The 21,132-nt window shown below is 40.7% G+C and overlaps 1 protein-coding gene across 8 annotated transcripts in view; it reads right to left on the reverse strand.

The window, feature by feature from the left end:
* cfap20dc (CFAP20 domain containing) overlaps nucleotides 1–21,132 on the reverse strand; it is a 492,691-nt gene that overhangs the window by 403,852 nt on the left and 67,707 nt on the right. Inside the window, exon 2 of one of the 8 annotated variants that reach the window (XM_072280489.1) lies at nucleotides 11,820–11,881. The exons of the other annotated variants lie outside the window; for them this stretch is intronic. Coding sequence (XP_072136590.1) covers nucleotides 11,820–11,880 — 61 coding nt within the window. The 5' untranslated portion in view covers nucleotide 11,881. The remainder of the gene's footprint in view (nucleotides 1–11,819; nucleotides 11,882–21,132) is intronic. 8 annotated transcript variants of the gene reach the window in all.

The raw sequence follows: 21,132 nt of genomic DNA on the forward strand, positions 1-21,132 counted from the left end.
TGACTTTTGGAAGAGTTCAGCTCTAACTTGTGCTCATTTGTCCGGTTAATTATAATGGACCCTTTTTGTTTTTTTTTCTTTCTTTTCTTTACTAACCCTTTAGTTAAGATTCATAAATATAATTCCTTAAATCGTGTGCTGTCTGCTATTTCTTGGAACTGAGTCATAACAGGATAGCAAATTACACAGCATCTTCACAAACCGGAGTTTTGGGTGGGAGAGCTGTCTCAATTTCACAAGTTTGGTGTGATCGGGGTGTATATTCCCTAGACGTACACAGCCAAGGCAACCAGGTGGTTTCACATGTTACTGAGGGGAATGGCTACAGTGGAATCCTACTTACTTCCTTTGCTCCTGCTGGTGGTGACCCATCCATTTGTCACCTGCACCTGAGTTGCATCCATATAACCATATAACAATTACAGCACAGAAACAGGCCATCTCGGCCCTCCTAGTCCGTGCCGAACTCTTACTCTCACCTAGCCCCACTGACCTGCAGTCAGCCCATAACCCTCCATTCCTTTCCTGTCCATATAGCTATCCAATCAAACTTTAAATGACAACTTCGATCCTGCCTCAACTACTTCTGCTGGAAGCTTGTTCCACACAGCTACCACTCCCCCTCATGTTACCCCTAAACTTTTGCTCTTTAACTCTCAACTCATGTCCTCTTGTTTGAATCTCCCCCACTCTCGATAGAAAAAGCCTATCCACGTCAACTCTATCTATCCCCCTCATCATTTTAAATACCTCCATCAAGTCCCCCCTCAACCTTCTACGCTCCAAAGGATAAAGACCCAACTTGTTCAACCTTTCTCTGTAACTTAGGAGATGAAACCCAGGTAACATTCTAGTAAATCTTCTCTGTACTCTCTCAATTTTGTTGGCATCTTTCCTATAACTTGGTGACCAGAACTGTACACAATACTCCAAATTTGACCTTACCAATGCCTTGTACAAATCCCCTCAATAAGTTCTCATGGACGATATTCTCAAACTCCTGGATGATCCTATGTACATCTACCAGTTCCTTGACCAGATCTGTCTGAGTGTGCAGATGGTTGTACTTCCCACATGTTACAGGAGGAGCATTTCAATGCCCTGATTGCCATCACCTAAATTTCTTCAGCCAAAGCTTCAGTTTCCCACTCTCACACTGGGCCACAAGGATCAAGACTGGGACCTCCATTGCTTGTGATATATGAAAGTGTAGGTAGATTGAATAGTAGGCTCAAGCTCAACAGAAAAAAATGTTGTTGTGGATAGTGAGGAAGGTTGTCAAAGGTTTCAGCAGAATATAGACCAGTTTGAAACATAGACAGAAAAATGGCAGATGGAATTTAATGCAGACTAAGCATAAAGTGCAACACTTTCAGAGGTCAAATGCAAAAGGAACGCATACAGTAAATGGCAGGACCCTTAGAAGCATTGATTTACAGAGGAATTGTAGAATATCAGCACAAGTAAAAAGAGTGTTAAAGAAGAGATACAGAATATTGCCTTTATTCAGTTAGGCTGTTGAGTCAGAAATTCAGGAAGTAATTTTGAAGATGCATAAATCTTTGGTTAGGCCATATTTAGAGCCTTGTGTGCATTTCTGATTGTTGTGTTACAGGAAGGGTATGGAAGCTTTGGAGATCACCTGGATATTTTCTAGATTAAAAAGACTATAAAAAAAGATATTGAACAAACCGATTATTTTCTCTGGCATGTCGGAGGCTGGGGTTTGGCATGACAAAATTATATAAAATTATGAGGGGCACAGAATAGGGGCAGAGAGAGTCTTTTATCAGAGTGGAAATGTCAAATACAAGATCACATAGCTTTAAGGCAAGTGGCAAAATGATTAAATGGTATTTAAGGGGCACTTTTATTTTTTTAAGTGCAAGAGGGATATAGACCATGAACAAAGGGCCATAATGTTCTATGTCCTATGTTCATTCACTGTATTATGTTCCCAACTCTTAATTCTCTTAATGGTTAACAACATAGCTTTTCAAAGATTCAGAGTTTATAGTTTTCTTGAGCAAAGTATTCCAAAGACTCACAACTTAAAGTCTTCCTCATCTCAGTCTTAAATGAGTTTCAACTTATTCTGAAAATCTGCACTCTGGTCCTAGACTTCCTCATGAAAGGAAACATCCTCTCAGCATTTAGTTCATTAACTTCCCCTAAGAATTTTATTGGTTTTGATCATATCAGCTTTTACATATTGAATATTTATTTCTTAATTTAGCAGGGTGAAAATTTCAAGCTAAAACTAATTCCACCATATTTAATGAGCTCAAAATGTATTGATTCAAGATTAGAGCCACATTAGTAAAATGTACACTGAAAAAAAATCAATGCATGCTAGTTTCACATCCTTGTATATGAATACAATCCAAGTACAAATAATTAGCATAATTAACAAAAGCTCTAAATGTTGACTAAGCTCTAACCCACATTCTCAAGAAACTGCTAAGCACTAATATTCTATTTTCTTTTCATAAACTAACATCCTATCTGAACTGCAAAATAGTCTATAATAGCATAAATCACTACAGTCTGTTTTATTTCATTTTAGCTAATCCAATTTCAGAAATCCATTGGTAAATTTATCAGTATTTCAGCAGTTTTGATTGAAGAAGGCACATTAAGATCCCTTTGAAATTTTTACATTTATCATTGTGCAGTGCTGCCCTTTGCATTAAAAACATCAGCCACAAAATAGTAATTAGGTTGTACACATCAATAATAATTGCAGTTATTATCAGAAAATGACAAGAACACATATGTAAAATAGTATTTATGGCAGCTAATTAGGTATACATTGAATCTAATATATTCTATTTCAAGGATTATGAAAAGAATAAACATTCACTGAGGTTTAAAGCAAAATGAATAATTAATATTACATTAAAAATTCCATATCCTATACATTAAGAATCTTCTTAGTTGGACAATATAATTAATCCAATCAACAGCACCTTGCATTTTGAGGGCTCTGTGAACTGAAGGACATAGCTCTTGAGCAAGATGTCATTAATTGAGACTTGGTAGATATATGCAGGAAATTATGACACCTCACAATATCAAATGAACAATTTTGCTTGAAACAAAAAATAAGTTTTGATATTTTTATAATGTACCTCAATTCCTATGGGTAATGCAAGTTTCAAATAAAGTTCTAAAGCATTACACTGGAGAAAAACAAGTTGCCACACATTTTCAAATAGCAAGGAGCCCTACAATACAAATCTTTTGTTTTGGTTGAAGAGGAGCATTAAATAGAGTACCAAAATGCCCCCAGGTCAATAGCATGAAATATTAACTCAGTTTCTCTTTCCATAAATGCTGCCAGTGTTTATTTTTGTTCTTACTTCAAGCTTGCACAGTGATTCTGCCAACTCATGGTATCAATATAATCAATAAACCAAATGGCTTCCTTTCCTATCCACTCCACCAAAATATCCAAATTTATTTCGCTTTCTGTAACTACCATTTGAAAGTTACAGTACATCAATTTACACATTATTGAGCATATACAGTTCCAAAACTTTAACAGCCATTTTCCCTTGGGTACTCCTATTTCTTCCTACATGCTCATGTAAGTGCTGGTAGTTGGTTATTGTAAATTACCTTTAGTGTAGGTGGTTAGTGGGAAAATTGGAAGAAGCAGTGTTTTTAATGAGCATGTGAGAACAAATATGGTACAGGGGAATGAGTGATACAATGCAAGTACTCTCGAGAACATAGAACATTACAGAACAGTACTGGCCCATTGGCCCACAATGTTGTGTTGACCTTTTAACCTATTCTAAGATCAATCTAACACTTCCCTCCCACATAGCTCCCAATTTTTCTATCATCTATGAGCCTGAAAGTTTCCTAAATGCTATTCACGTATCTGCTTCTACCACCACCCCTGGGAGGGTGTTCAACACACTCAGCACTCTGTATTAAAAACTAACCTTTGACATTCCCCCCCCCCATACTTTCCTCCAATCACCGTAAAAATTATGCCCCTCATTTTAGTCTTTTTTGTCCTGGGGGAAAAAAAATCTCTATTTATGCCTTTTATCATTTTGTACACCTCTATCAAGTCACCTCTCATCCGCCTTCACTCCAGAGAGTTAATTCCCAACTTGCTCAACTTTCTTTCAAGAGAAAGAAATCCATTATTTATTTTTATACACGCATTCTTTCTCTCACTCTCCTTTTTCTCCCTCTGACTATACCCCCTTGCCCATCCTCTGGGTTCCCCCCCCCCTTGTCTTTCTCCCTGGTCCCATGATCCTCTCATATCCCTTTTGCCTATCACCTGTCCAGCTCTTGGCTCCATCCCTCCCCCTCCTGTCTTCTCCTATCATTTTGGATCTCCCCCTCCCCCTCCCACTTTCAAATCTCTTACTAGCTCTTCCTTCAGTTAGTCCTGACAAAGAGTCTCGGCCTGAAATGTTGACTGTACCGCTTCCTAGAGATGCTGCCTGGCCTGCTGCGCTCACCAGCAACTTTGATGTGTGTTGCTTGAATTTCCAGCATCTGCAGAATTCCTGTTGTTAAAGCTTCTCTATCCTTACTTTGATGAGATGACCAGAACAGAACACAATATTCCAAGAGTGGTCTATCCAGGGTTTTATAGAGTTGCAACATTACCTAGCAGCTCTTGACTTAGTGAGTCAAATGTCATAACGAAATATGGGGAGGGAAAAAAGGTCAAAAATCATGAGCTGGATTACATTAATATAAAAGTCCATCATAAATGTCCCTGTAAATTTTCTTCACCTGCAATGCAACAAATATGTCTATTTTTAAACATGATAGCAAAGTGAATTACAAAAGATTCAAAGTGAAAGAAGTAGTTTCGTGAACCATCTGAAGGATGTCACCTTTGGTCGAGTTGCTTGCTCACACCATCTTCATTGTTAAAACCATAATATTATAAGACCATAAGATATAGGAGCAGAACAGAACAGATCCAGCCCCTCTAGTCTACTCCACCAGTGATCCCTGGGGAACACAACTGGTCATTTGCAGCCAACCAGAAAAGGCCCTTCCTTATTCTCTTGCTTTCCTATCTACCAGTCAGCCAATCTTCTATCCATGCTAGTATCTATCATGTACGTTTGTACTACCACGGACACTTGTCTTCTGATCCTATGTCACTTCTTTCTAAGGTTTTGATAAAAGTAAGGAAACTAATTTCAATACATTGATACAACTCGTTGGAGATTTTTTGTTAAGACTTATAAATGATAGCCCTTGCATGAAATCTACCTCGGGGAGATACCCAGCTATGAACCTATCAATTCAAACCTTATTTAAAATGGTAGCATAGATAGATTTGAAATGGACTCAGGACTTCATTGGTATTTAATGATATAGCTCAAGGTTCCTTAAACAAAGAACAATACTCAATAGACTATCGATGAAACAAATGTACGGGGTCTCTTCTTTGTATGTTAAATTTAAAATGGCTTCTTTGTTATGTTAATCTTTTAAATTGCTGCGTATGTGGATTAAAATGGCTTCAATGTTATGTTAAATGCTGAGGAAGTCTCTAGCTAGACATTTGCTTGGGTTAGTACAAACAGCAGGGTGCTATTAGCCAATGGGTGTTCATGTTATCGTTTCTTTGGGCGATAATGCTGTCTCATATGACTGGGAACGGGGGTTTTTTGGGGGGAGTCGGAGGAGAAATGGGGAGGATGGTGGACGGGGGTTTTTGGGGGGGAGTCGGAGGAGAGACGGGGAGGACGACGGACGTGCGGGGGTTTTTGGGGGGAGTCGGAGGAGAGATGGGGAGGACGGCAGACGTGCGGGGGTTTTTGGCGGGGAGTCGGAGGAGAGACGGGGAGGACGGTGGACGGAGTTTTTGGGGGGGAGTCGGAGGAGAGACGGGGTCCGAGTGGTCCCGCGCCGGGAGACGATGGGGTCCGGGTGGTCCCAAGCCGCGAGTCGATGGGGTCCGGGTGGTCCCGAGCTGCGCGTCGATGGGGTCCGGGTGGTCCCGAGCCGCGCGTCGATGGGGTCCGGGTGGTCCCGAGCCGCGCGTCGACGGGGTCCGGGTGGTCGTCAGGAATTTCTGAGCTCCAACTTGTGCACGAAGAACTTGGACTTTGATAAGTCTGGCGCCTTTTTTTCCCCATTACTTCCTTTTCTGTATCGAACTTATATTAATTCCATAGACTTAGTAATATCTATAAAGTGTACTTGGTAAACGTACTGTGTGTGCTGGCTGATGATTGATGGTTGGGATTGACTCGAGTGGCAGTGGTACAGCAACCGACCCAGCGGGAAGCGTCCAGGCCGGTGCCGGGCGGTATTTCCCCTAGACATATACAAGCCAATATAGCTGAGCGTTACACAAATTAATAGAAAATTTAAGATTTTTCACACAATAATGCAAACAGACTCATTTGGTGGATGCCAAATTTCATCCAGTGAAGCTAACGTATTTTGATTCATATTTGCATCATATAATACGATATCCAGTTTTCTAAATTCATGATCTTTGGATATTCTGGTCCTTTATATATTGGTTATATCTTGTCCTTGTCCTTGAAGATACAAGAAATCAAAAATAAATGTTCTGTACTTTGGTCATATCAAAGATTCTATTCTAGCCAACCCCACTGATACAAGAAGCGAAAATCTTAACATGTTTGACAAGTTGACAGAAAACAATTGCTAGGACACCAAAAATTATAAGTGGTAGGAGCAGGAGTACGCCTTCTGGCCCATTCAGCCTCCTCCACCATTCAATAAGATCATAACTGACTAGCCACAGACTCACAGCATAACCCTTATTATGCATTTTAAATAAATTAAACAGGTAGCCCCTAGGCAGGGGTTCCCAACATTTTTTTTATCTCCTGGACTAATACCATTAAGCAAGGGATGCATGGACCTCAGGTTGGGAACCCCTGCTCTACTGCTTCTTACTTGCTGGTGAAAACAAAGATATCTACTCCCCTGAATCCTGAGGCTTGTCCCCTGGTTCTAGTATCACCTACCATTGAAAACAATCTTTCTGCCCTGTACTTATCTAAAACTTTTCATAATTTATATATTATAAATTACATCATAATAGGAATATATTGTAATTTTGTGATATGCACACAATTGTATCTGCTGTGCCTAAATCAGATTCTGAGGCAGGCCAAAGTGACAAGCATCCCTTGTATTTCAAGACATTTTAGGGTCAGGTCCAGGTCTTGTTGTAATGGGAAGTGTTGAGGATCAGAATTCCATTACCAGTGTTCAAAATGTTCGGGTACAGTGTATTACATAGCAGAACACTTTATAATTCAGCTCTAATTATTTTCTTTGTTGAATTGTATTGACAATGCAATTGTTAAGTTTACACATTTGTGATCACTCTTCTTTTCAGAAGAGAGGTAAAAAGACTCTGGAAATGGGCTGATTCTAGGCCAGTGCCCCTGACTGAGGCATTGCGGGAAAACATGGAACATCAGAAGCAGCAGGTTAGCTGCCGTGGGCTGTGTGTCCAGAGACCTGAGCCTTTCTGGGGCTGACTCTCTGGGCGCAGAGCTTGGAAAAAGTGATGCATCAAACCTTTAACATCATTAGTCGGCAAGTTGTTTGTTATGTCTCCTCTCTCACTATGAAACGGGGATACCTCTTTTTCCCTTATTAAGGAGAGAGAGAGAGGGAGCCTATGATATGTCGAATTACAGGATTGCCTTTGGGGTACTGCAAGTCTGTGTCTTTATTGATGTTTCACGCTTGAGTGCTCGGTGGAGTGCGCCGATTCTTTTATTGCTGTTGGGGAGGGGGTGTCATTTCCTTACTGCTGCTTGTGCGTGGCAGTGGGGAGCTGGAGCGGGCTTTAGGGTTTTAACTAACTGTCATTCATTCTGTGGGGCACTCCTCTGTTTTCATGGATGTTTGCGAAAAAGAAGAATTTCAGGATGTATATTGCATGCATTTCTTTGACATTAAATATACCCTGAAACCTATTGAAAAGTAAATGATATCCAATCACAACCAAACATTGCTACAAATGGGTATAAGTGAGACATGGTCTAGGATTGCACAGTAGTGCAGCAGTTAGCGTATTGCTTTATAGCATCGGCTGTAAGACTGGGGTTCACAGGGGGAGCTCTGTGATCCACAGCGTTAAGGAAAAAGATGGCTCAGTAGCTTCCTCACAGGTGGACATACTGAGGATCTGCATAATAAAAAAAAATGTGACAGGGTGGCAGGTTGGAGATACATCTCTATCAAAGGAAGTTTAAGGCACTCCTTCCTTTTGCTAGCCTGCATGTTACCCTTGGGCAAGGTGTAGATCTGCTTAACACTCTGATCAGGGTCACATGAAGCCATGGAAGCAGGTGGTGGATATCACAAGCCCTGGTTATGTGACACTGATGCCAGGCAGACAGTCTTTGAAGAGTATTGATAATAGCTGGGGTCACCTGTCTAGTAAAGACACTGCCCAGAAGAAGGCAATGGCAAACCACTTTTGTAGAAAAAATTTACAAGACCATGATAGACTATGGCATATGACACGGTACATAATGAATGAATGAATAATAGGTCACAGACAGCACAGCTTCCCAGAACTTCCTGGCCTCGATCACAGAGGTGTTAGATTCAAGATTCAAGTTGCTTAACTTCATTTCCGGTATACAAGTGTAAAGGGAAACAAAATAATTGTTTCTCCAGCTCCAATGCAACACCCAAAAAACAATAAGGCAAATAACAGAAGAATAAAAAAAAATGAAAACATATGATAGAATATACACAGATTGATTGAATGTCCATAAAGTGATGCTAGGCACAGGGTTGTCCTACATAAAAGTTACTGACAGGAAATGATAAAGTAGTGGTGATCAGCCTTGCTGCTTGGAGAAAGTAACTGCTTTTGAGTCTGGTGGTCCTGGTGTGGATGCTACATAGCGTTCTTTCCGATGGGAGTGGGACAAACAGTCCATGAGCAGGGTTGGAGGGATCCTTCATATTACTGACTATTTTCCAGCACCTTTGTGTAATGAATGTCCTTGATGGCAGGTAGGCTGATGCTGATGATGTGTTGGGCAGTTTTGGCTACCCGTTATAGAACCTTCCTGTCTACCACGGTGGAGTTTCCTTGCTATGCAAGGACACAGCTTGCTAGGATGCTCTCTACTGTGCACCTGTAGAATGACTTGAGTACAGACATACATCATCTTGCTCTCTGCAGCTTCCTCAGAAAGTAGAGGCATTGGTGAGTTTTCCTGATTTGCCGTGCCAGCAATGCAAAGAGGGCTGTGAGTGGTGCGAGTTCTCCTAAAGATTACAAGGACCATAGTGAAGATGAAGTTATATTGTGGCCCTGTTGAAGAAGTGCAGTAGAAATACAGACAGGTAAGCCTTACAGCAGTGGCAGTTATTGGTATTGGTTTATTTTTATCATGTGCACCACAATACAGTGAAAAAGTTAATAACCACCTCCTTTGTCTTGTTGACATTGAGGAAGAGATTATTTGCCTGGCCTTGAACTCTTCCATCTCTCTATATGGCGAACTTGACAATGTGATTGCTCAAGTGTTTGGCTGTGCAGTCATGTGTGAGCAGAGTATACAGTAATGGGTTCAGCACAGAGCCCTAGAGGCCACATGAATTGAAGATGATGGGGACAGAGGAGTGGTTGTCCATCCTGACTATCCGAGGTCAGTTGATTAGGAAGTCCAAAACAGTGTACAGTGGTGTATTTAGACCGAGAAGTAAGAGTTTGTTCACTAATGTCTATGGAACTATAGTGTTGATTGCCAAAATTAAAATCCACAAACAGCATTCTGATAAATGTCCTTTTTTTTTTTAGGTATGTCAATGGCATCTGTCGTTGAGCAGTTCTTCAGTAAGCATATTGGTGAGTGTCCAGTATGGTAGGAATGGAATTTTTTTGTATGTGCCATTACCTGCCATTCCAAGCAATACATAATGGTTGGCGTTAGTGCCACTGGGCAGTAATCGTTTAGTTCTGAAGGTGTAGAGTTATTTGGTACATGGATGATGGTGGCTGATTTGAAACACACGGGGACAGCAGCCTGGATGAGTGAAGTGTTTAAGATGTCCGTGAAGACAGTGAGTTGGCGTGCACATTCTGAGTACTCAGCCTGGCTGTTGTCTGTCCCCATCCACCAAACAGGGGTTGATTCTCTGCAGACTTCTCCTCTTGTCTGCTGCTGTTCCAGACAGTCTACTACTGTTACAGGCAACAGCAAGCAGGAAAGTCAGGACCAGCAAATAACCGTAGAGGAACTGACTGGCTGTATCTGTTCCATCAACTCAGATAAAGTTCCCTAAAATGACAGCTTACTAGCTGAGTAGTACACGACTCTGTAGGAATAGGTGGGCCCAGTCCTGCTGGAAATGTACAATGCTATGCTTCTTGCAGCAGCTTGGCAGACTCCATGAGGAAGGGCATTATGACTCTGATATACAAGCAGGAGGAGAGGGATGACATCAGGAAATCAGGTGTCCAATTTCACTATTGAATGTGGATTATAAGATTCTGTCCAAGGTCATCACTAACAGGGTCAAGTCTGCTCTAGGACAGGTGATCAATCTGGACCAAACTTGTGCTGTACCAGGTAAGATAATCTTTGACAGCCTTGCGTTGCTCAGGGACACCACCTATGTGCAGGACAAGGATGTGGATACATGCCTAGTCAGCTTGGATTAGGAGAAAACCTTTGACAGGATATCACATGCATATAAAATAGATGTACTCTCCAAATGGGCTTTGGGAAGGGAATCAGAAATTGGATCAAACTGCTCTACACAGACAACTGTAGTGCAGTCCAAATGAATGGATAGAAAACAGGTAGCTTCTCCATCATAGAAACATAGAAACACAGAAAATAGGTGCAGGAGTAGGCCATTCGGCCCTTCGAGCCTGCACCGCCACTTAGTATGATCATGGCTGATCATCCAACTCAGAACCTTGTACCAGCCTTCCCTCCAAACCCCCTGATCCCTTTAGCCACAAGGGCCATATCTAACTCCCTCTTAAATATAGCCAATGAACTGCTTCCTGTGGCAGAGAATTCCACAGATTCACCACTCTCTGTGTGAAGAAGTTTTTCCTAATCTCGGTCCTAAACGGCTTCCCCTTTATCCTCAAACTGTGACCCCTCGTTCTGGACTTCCCCAACATCGGGAACAATCTTCCTGCATCTAGCCTGTCCAATCCCTTTAGGATTTTATACGTTTCAATAAGATCCCCCCTCAATCTTCTAAATTCCAACGAGTATAAGCCTAGTTCATCCAGTCTTTCATCATATGAAAGTCCTGCCATCCCAGGAATCGCTGGTGAACCTTCTATACACTCCCTCTATGGCAAGGATGTCTTTCCTCAGATTAGGGAACCAAAACTGCACACAATACTCCAGGTGTGGTCTCACCAAGGCCTTGTACAACTGCAGTAGTACCTCCCTGCTCCTGTACTCGAATCCTCTTGCTGTGAATGCCAGCATACCATTCGCCTTTTTCACCGCCTGCTGTACCTGCATGCCCACTTTCAATGACTGGTGTATAATGACACCCAGGTCTCGTTGCACCTCCCCTTTTCCTAATCGGCCACCATTCAGATAATAATCTGTCATTCTGTTTTTGCCACCAAAGTGGGATAACCTCACATTTATCCACATTAAATTGCATCTGCCATGAACTTGCCCACTCACCTAACCTATGCAAGTCACCCTGCATCCTCTTAGCATCCTCCTCACAGCTAACACTACCGCCCAGCTTCGCGTCATCCGCAAACTCGGAGATGCTGCATTTAATTCCCTCATCTAAGTCATTAATATATATTGTAAATAACTGACCCTCAAGTCTGGAGTCTCCCATCTTGTTTATGAACTGTACCGAACCTTTTGCCAAATCCATCCTGAAAGACAAGAGCATAAGATGGGTGGTGTTACCAAGCAGAAGAGGGATACGGGTGAAAACCTCATGGATGGCGTCACTGCCTTCTGCTTGGATCACAGGTCAGTTTGCAGATTGATCAGCATCTGCAACCAATGCGAGTTGGCATCAGAGCTAAAGTTAACTGCACAAAGATAGAGGACATGCTCTTTGACAACCGGCCTGATCAATCCAGTGTCACCTTTAGCATTAGGTTGGATTACCTGAAGGTGCTGAAAGTCTGGTTCAGAGCAGCCGAGCTATACAACAAGAGCTGGCAGGAGCAGAATGGGAAGGTATAATACATATTGGGACTGTGGAGAGGACATTTCCCCCTCAATAACAGGGAAGAACCTGATCATCAGGTGTGAGGTGCTCCAAGAGCTGCTATACTTGGTGTATATATGACCCACTCCTTCCCTCCTGGGAAATTACCCAGGCCATCTTGCGGTTTTATTTGGGAAACCAGGGTAGAGTGAGTCAAATCAGTTACGACGCATGTCCCTGGACATCAAGGACAAAATGTACCCAACATTGCCTCATCCTGTTGACCACCTTTATGTGGAACCTAACTATATGACCACCAAGTACCACAATGTGCCGAGGCTCTATCTGTTGCAGATATTGTGTTGGGTTTCACCCCAGTGCTGCGCAGCATCCCACTCAGTTGGACATTGCTGCACTACTTGTCCTTTGAGGAAAAGTTCTTCACACCAACACTTTTGACAAGTCCATCAGTCATTGGTCAGCAAGGAGCATCCTGCAGACACTTCAGAAGGACTCAATTGATACAGTGGGGTGGCTCTCTGAGTAAACTGTCCAGATAATCTGGAAGAATTGGGTGCCATGGTAATGTAGTATTTAGCACAACGCTATAACAGCTCATGGCAGAGTTCAGAGTTCAACTCCAGAGCTGTCAGTAAGGAGTTTGTATGTATTCCCCTTGACCACGTGGGTTTCCTCCAGGTGCTCCACTTTCCTCCCGCAGTCCATAGACGAACCAGCTAGTAGGTTAATTAGACCCTCTAAGTTGTCCTGTGATTAGGCTAGTGTTAAATAGGTGGTTGCCAAGTGGCACAGCTTGTTGGGCCAGAAAGCCTGTTTGACGCTGCATTTCTAAATAAAAATAAGAATGCCACATTGATAGATTGAACCAGAAGTGACCAAGATTGTGCTTGTCAAATCCTTTCTGCATGTCTGGAGCATTACTCCCACTGTGCACTGCTTCTGCGAGATCTGTAGTAGGCATGAAATGATAATTCAACTCTTGGCAGACTGTGAGTTTGCTAAAAAGATGTGGAGAAAGATGCAAGGGCCTGTGTCATGGTTCACCACAGTTAGCTGCCTGATTATAGGGCTGTTCCCAGTGACATACTGAGAGACAGTCATCAAGTGCTGCTGGAAGATCATCAACTCAGTGAAAGATGCCTTTTGTTCTGCCCAAAACTTGTTGGCCCGACAGCACATCTAGGTGTCCATAGTGGAATACTGCTGGCCTGCAATCTGGAATGTACCAGGGTACAAGCTAAAGGATACCCTGTAATTTGGTGCAGCCACTGCAAGGCCTTGGTGGGGAAGGACCACAGTATAGGGTTCTTTCACTACAGGAGAGGGAGGGGCCGGGTTGAGTGAGGAAGCAGAGGCATTGCACGATTTATTCTTTTAATTTTTTAAAATTATGAATAAAGTTTATTTTGGTAAAAATAGCTATAAGATTGAGGTTCAATTCCTGTGGCTGTCTGTAAGGAATTTGTATGTTCTCCCTGTGACCATATTGATTTCCTCGGGGTGTACTGGTTTCCTCCCACATTCCAAAGATTTTGCGAGTTAGGGTTAGCAAGCTGTGGACATGCTACGTTGGCACTAGAAGCTTGGTGATACATGCAGGCTGCCCCCAGCACATGTCAGACATTGTTGGTCATTGTTTCAATGAATATGACATATAAAGCTTTTTATGTTTTATCACTTTACAATACAAAGTTCAAAGTAGATTTATTATCAAAGCACATACAGTACTGTGCAAAAGCCTCGGGCACCCTAATCACGGTATATACAGTATATGTATTTAAGATGATACATTGTTGACAGAATGTCAGATGGTGACGAGAGGGTGTGCAGAAATGAGATATGTCAACTAGTGGAATAGTGTCGCAGCAACGACCTGGCACTTAATGTCAGTAAGACGAAAGAGCTGAGTGTGGACTTCTGGAAGGGCAAGATGAAGCAACACATACCAATCCTCATAGAGGGATCAGAAGTGGAGAAAGTGAGCAGTTTCAACTTCCTGGGTGTCAAGATCTCTGAGGATCTAACCTGGTCCCAACATATCGATGCAGTTATAAAGAAGACAAGACAGCTGCTATACTTCATTAGGAGTTTGGAGAGATTTGGTTTGTCAACAAATACACTCAAAAATTTCTATAGATGTACCATAGAGAGCATTCTGATAGGCTGCATCACTGTCTGGTGTGGGGGAGGGCTACTGCACAGGACCAAAAGAAGCTGCAGAGGGTTATAAATTTAGTAGGCTCCATCTTGGGTACTAGCCTACAAAGTACTCAGGACATCAAGGAGTGGTGTCTCAGAAAGGCAGCGTCCATTATTAAGGACCTCCAGCACCCAGGGCATGCCCTTTTCTCACAGTTACCATCAGGTAGGAGGTACAGAAGTCACGCACCCAGCGATTCAGGAACAGCTTCTTCCCCTCTGCCATTCAATTCCTAAATGAACATTGAACCCTTGGACACTACTTCACTTTTTAAAATATATATTATTTCTGCTTTTGCACGATTTTTAATCTATTCAATATACATGCACTGTAAAATTGATTTATTATTATTTTATTTTTGTTTTTTTTCTTCTATTGTATGTATTGCATTCTACTGCTGCTGCTAAATTAACAAATTTCATGACACATGCCAGTGATAATAAACCTGATTCTGATTCTGACTTTTGCACAGAGTTGTGTTTGTCAATGTGGAGTGGAGAGTAAGTTTATAAACCCGTCAGGAGCAAACAATGTTGGGAATGATGAGGAGCACCACAGAAGAGTTGTTGGACAGGTGGCAGAGAAGGAGTGCCAGGGCAGGGGATGCTGTGAGTGCAGACACACTCAGCTCTGAGACACCAGGCAAGGTCATTTGATTCCAAATAATTAATTTATTGATCATTACAGGATGTCTCTCTGGTGCTTTTTGCTCCCTCCCCTCTCTCTACCCCTTTTCCCAACCATGATTCCCCTTCCAACAACAGAGATCCATATCGGAATCAGGCTTATCATCACTCATTGATGTCATTAATTTTTTTCTTTGGTTTTGCAGAAGTACAATGCAATACATAAAATTACTACAGTACTGTGTTATGTCTTAGGCACCTCAGCTCTATATATGTGCCTAAGAATTTTGCACAGTACTGTAAACATCACCATTTACAACCTGAGATTAGTTTTCTTGCAGGCATACACAGTAAATCCAAGAAATATAGTAGAATCAATGAAACACCGCACCTAAAAAGGACAAACAAACAGCCAACGCGCAAAAGACAAAAAAACTGTGCAAATACAATAAATAAACAAACAATAAATATTGAGAACATGAGATGAAGTATCCTTGAAAATGAGTCCATAGGTTATGGGAATAGTTTAGTAATGGTGCGAGTGAAGTTATCTCCTCTAGTTCAAGAGCCTTTTGATTGAGGGGTAATAACTGTTCCTGAACCTGGTGGTGGAGGTCCTTGATGATGGATGCTACCTTCTGTGTAGATGTGCTCAGTGGTGGAGACAGCTTTACCCGTGATGGACTGGGCTATATCCACTATTTTTTGTGGGATTTTCCATTCAATTTTTTAAGCATCCTGCAGGATCGTCGTGGTTCACTGGCACCATCTTGGCCAGCATCAATGGTGCAATCATTAATCACTCAGTCAAATAAGTGAACACCAAAAACTTCTAAAAACTTCAGTGTATACCACTGAAAGTATCCTAACCAGTTACACCACAATCTGGTATGGCAATTCAAATGCAGGAATATATGAAGCTGCAAAGAGTATTGGAGTCAGCCAAATACATCAGGAGCATATACAGTACTTCACTGCCATCAGTAATTTCTACACAAGGTGCTGCCTCAATAAGACAATACCTATCAAAGTTGCCCACCATCCCTCTTCTCACTGCTACCATCATGCAAGTAGTGCACGTCTGAGGTCATACACCACGAGGTTCAAGAAGAGCCTCCCTTCAACCATTCAGTTCTTAAGTCAAACTCTACAACCCAATCACTACCTCAGTATAGGCACACTATGACCATTTTCTGCTACCATGGACAAGTTTTTATTTTGATTGTATTTTGCTTGTATAATTTTGTATGATTTAATTTATGTTTTTCTTGTGAGTTTGAAGTGCATGAGATGCACTGGAAACAAATTTTTCATTGTGCCCATGCATACATGTGCTTGTGAGCTTGAGAATTAACTCGACTGACTATATAGGGAGCCATGTTACTTTCAAGTAGAGGAAAATAATGAGACCAATACTTTAAACACCTGAGGTGCACCTTTAGTTGGGGTTGACCATGGATGTTGTGTCTCAGCCATCTAAGTGATACAAAAGCCAGGGAATTATGATTTGGAGAGCAAGCTGTTGCCCATGTAGCAGGCTCCCCCTCTCCAGATAGTTGATGAATCCAAAGAAATGGTAATATTTTCAATATTTTAAAGTGTAATATGAAACTGAAGAAACCTGTAATTTAAGATAAACTACTTCTGTAGAAATAAAATTCCACAATTTAGAAACATATAAGAGCAGCATAATATACAGCTTTCTTTGAGACTAGATTTTTTTTGTAGATTAGATACATTGACATGATAGTTTTCAGTGGATTAATGGTCTAACTTGTATCATATTTCATATTCGGTAACATATGTTTGTTCATTTTGATGAAATTTTAACATCACAAAGTATAGATTTAATTCATATTATTAATTAACTAAGTATTTTCCTCTCCTACAAAGGAAATTGGATTTGAAAATCATCGAATAGTGTTGAAGTATTCAGTGCCACCTCCGAACAAATGCAACTTAACTGATGTGCATATTGCATGTCATAAGCCAGAACTTGATGGTCCTGGCCAGCTTCCCAGACTCAGTATCCACAATCCCCACATGTCTGCACTTGTCTGGACCAGAGGTAAAGCACAATCTCACTGGTCATTTCAATACCAAATCAACAAAAAGTAATGACGAGCACAAGAGCCAACCTCAATTTCACCAAGAGGTTTTGACAGAAGGCAAAGCTACAAGGGGCATAACTTGTCTTCTGTCAAAAGAGTAATTGATCTTTAATAGATTTCATAAGTATTATTCTTAAGTATTTTAGGAGGTACTCAAAACAGTTAAAATTTATTTCTAAAACATACATTTTTAATCAAAATGTTCTTTGACAATATCAATTAAAGAAACATAATGAAAACAGATCTTTTCATTTATCTCATAAATCAATCCTCACTGAATTTATATATAATTTCAGGTTCTCAGAACAGGCCTAGTGGAGGATCAGAGAGATGATTCCACACGTATTTGTGGGAATCCTAGCAAGACTGGGGCCTGCTAAAACAGAGTAACAGATGCAGCACCATCTGTCTTACTGCAAGTTTTGGACTTTCAGTGCACACTGAAAGTTAGAACTTATTTTCATTCTAATGGTTGACGGGTCCCTATAAAAACTATTAGCCACAGCCAGCATGATACGGCCTAATGTGAAACTTGAGTTCTACCATTCAAAAGTAGTGGATATCCAGCTCGACAAAGAAAATAGAATAAAGTTGTTGGATGGGAGACAGAGGCAGAGGGACAGATAGAGCACAAAAACACAGCTAATCCTACTTGTATTTATTACTGCATTCGCCATTTAAAAGATAGTAAACAACATTATGATGATTACACACTACAAACTGTGTCACTGCTGAGTACCCAAAGGAAAACAAAGCCATAAATGGAATGAGAGATTTGTGAGAGAGGAAGGTCTAACATTTAAAGATGTCATGGATTAGAATCCATTGGGATAGACAGAAGTTTGAATCACAGCCTTAATAGGTCAAAAGGCTTGAGACTTTGTCAGGGCTAAGTAGATCAACCCTTAAGGATTCAAAATTGATTGAATACATCAAAGTAAAGAACAAACATGAATCAGGACTTAGGTGCAAGTGAACAATTAAATTAAAGGAAACTACTTTATTAGGGTTACAAGTGCAAGACTACTTATTAGTCAGGGGACCCCTCTTAAAACCTACCTGATAGACCAAGCAGTGGCATGAAACGATTTTTTTGAGTACTAATTGATAAGCACACCTCAGAATAACCGGAATAATTTAAGAGCATTGTATGGTAAATTACATCATATGGCAAAAAAAGCATGTGATCAGCACTAGCTCTCTCAGGCTCTAAGTGTCAATCTACGTTTCTGGAACAGCGCAATTCAATCTGGAAATCTTTGTAATCATATTTCACTTGGGGAGAAAAAGTAATTTTCATATATGAATCACCAATTCAGACTGCTGTGCATCAAAAATTCTAAATGTGAATCTGTTTCAATCTCTGTAAGTAGACTGATACAGCTTCCAACTGAGCATCACACTTTCATTCCTACATTGAAGTGCTAACTTGAATTTTCCACTTATATTCTGTAGTGAAGTTCTAAACCTCTAAATGTTCAGGATTAAAAGTATTATCATTGGAATAAATTAATACAAATGCAACAAATAAGAAAGTGAAATATTAGTTTACATGACCTACTTCATGATTGCATCGCCTCTGATCTGGGCTGACAATTAGTGGCACCTAATTAATTAGCATGTTTATTTTGGCTTTTTTCTTAAAGATGTGCTGTGTGTCTCCCGGCTACAGCTGCGTTCTTTGCGAATCGGTACAGTATCTGTCCGGGGCCCGGGTGTTGGGGTGGTGGGACACGGGGGTGTCATCTCATCATCGATCAGGGCAGGCAGCTCATCTTCTCCTATGACTGCCTGCCTCGATGTCGAAGGTCGAGATTCATCAGCTGATGTGGAAGGCTTGCTTGACTGCTGAGCCTCGTGCATTTTTCTGTCATACAGTTGTTTGTAAGCACTCAAACCATCCTACAAGTATCCCCTAAACCTACGTACCCTTTCAAAATTAAAGTCGTACTTTATCATTGCAGCGAAAATCTCACACAGTTGCTTCACTTTCTGCATTCAGTTGCATTCGGTTTCGATTGTTATCCTTTCCTCTTCCAATTGCATCAGCTCTTCATCTATCAGTTCTTGGTCATGGGATGCCAAAACCTCTTCAACATCATCTTCGTCAACTTCCACAAGCCATACTCACTTTGTCCTTGTTTCGTTCACCATGATTGAAACCCTTAATTATGTCTAGTTTTACACTAAGTGTAACACCCTTACTCTTTCAGGCTTTTCCGACACCTTAGAACTCATCTTGCTAATGGCTGCTCAATGCAACGTGTTAAAGCAATGCCATTCCAAATCCGGGACAGAGCGGCTGCTCAGGGCATGCGCTGCCTTTTATTGTGCGCTGATTTTTTCGCGCGCTGATTTTTTATTGCGCGCTGCCTTTCTTCGTAACAGTGAAAACACCTTCTGAAAGCGAAAACAGGGTACTAATATAGGTCTTTCGTAACAGTGAGGTTTCATAAAGCGAACATTCGAAAAGCGGGGGACACCTGTACTCTCAAACTGAAAATGGAAAGTTATTTTGATAACATTTAGTTCTCTGCATCTAACAATATGGGAAATCAACATAGCTGTAAATAAGAGGCTGAAGTTCCGAGACTTTTCACTGTGTATTCTGCCTTAGATTTTCTATTTCAGTGTGAACTACATCCATTATTGCAGCTATTCTCTGATCAAACATTAGTTGCAATTTCTGTAAATAGATTGTAGTTTGCTTGCTTTCAAATTTGTGTGCATGACCTTTAGCATTGTGGTTTCAGAAATCATTTGTCTTGCATCCAATGTTTGACAAGTTCTTTTGCTGTTCAGTGCATGTCATCCATCAGAATTTAGTAAATGGACTTTTTGAAATAGTTACCACAAACTCTGCCTGAGGCTTTTAAATATAATTTAAAAAGTTAGATCTGAACTATTACCCATTAGCCTTTTGATACACAAATCAAAAAGGTAGTAGATGGCCTTCAAGAATTTTGCTGCATTTTACAGAAGCACCTATCTGAATTTCAGACAATGATAAGCTGGTACTGTATCTATACTCAGTACAGGGAATAAATAAAAATGTCTAGCAATGATTTTACAAAGAAAATGGTAACTAACTGCCTTTTAACAAATTTCCTCTTCTTCTCCTCAGTTCCATAAGGGATTATTTATAAACTAGATAAGTACCAGCTGGATCATCAATTCTGCTCCAAACGGTAAGTGTAATTAGCATCATAACCATATTTCCTTTGACTGGTAAGGTCACGTCCAACTGAAGCCCAAAAATATTTTTTTAAACTAAGGTCATGTTAAGTGAAAATATTTCAATACTTCTAATCATTCTTTAAAGGCAAAAAAAGTTTCAAAAAATACACATTCCAAAGTCATAGCACTTTTTAAGTTCGCAGCAAAAATACCCAAGTGGATTTGCAGCCACCATATCTATATAATAATGTGTTTCAAGTTCCATTCAAATGATATTTTACTAACCATATTATTGAGATAACTTGTTTCAGAGGTTCATCCTCTGCTTAAAGAATAGCCTGTGAAAAGCTCATCTAATTCAAATAAACTGTTTACACTGACATAGGCTAATTCCCTCACACTAAGTAACATAACTAAATTTCGCTTCTGCTTTCTTTTCCCTAAATTTTAAAGGCACAAATCTCTTAAAGCAAAAAAAGCTGCATTGCTGGAAACAGGAATCTAAGAGAAAATTATGGAGTACATATGTAGACTGGAGAACAGAGAAAACAATGTAGGAGTTGTAAAATTCAGAGCAATAAGATATTCAGCAGGTCAGGCTGGCATGTTCTACACCGAGAGGTAAAAGCACAAACATATGATCCAATATCACAGATGTCTGATATAAGACTATAAAACCAGAAGATATAGGAGCAGAAGTAGGCCATTCAGACCATCGAGTCTGCTCCATCATTCAATCATGGGCTGATCCTATTCTTCCAGTCATCCCCACTCCCCTGCCTTCTCCCCATACCCTTTGATGCCCTGGCTAATCAACAACCTATCTATCTCT

Source organism: Mobula birostris, chromosome 16, assembly GCF_030028105.1.
Source record: "Mobula birostris isolate sMobBir1 chromosome 16, sMobBir1.hap1, whole genome shotgun sequence".
In the NCBI taxonomy this organism is placed as follows: Eukaryota; Metazoa; Chordata; class Chondrichthyes; order Myliobatiformes; family Myliobatidae; genus Mobula; species Mobula birostris.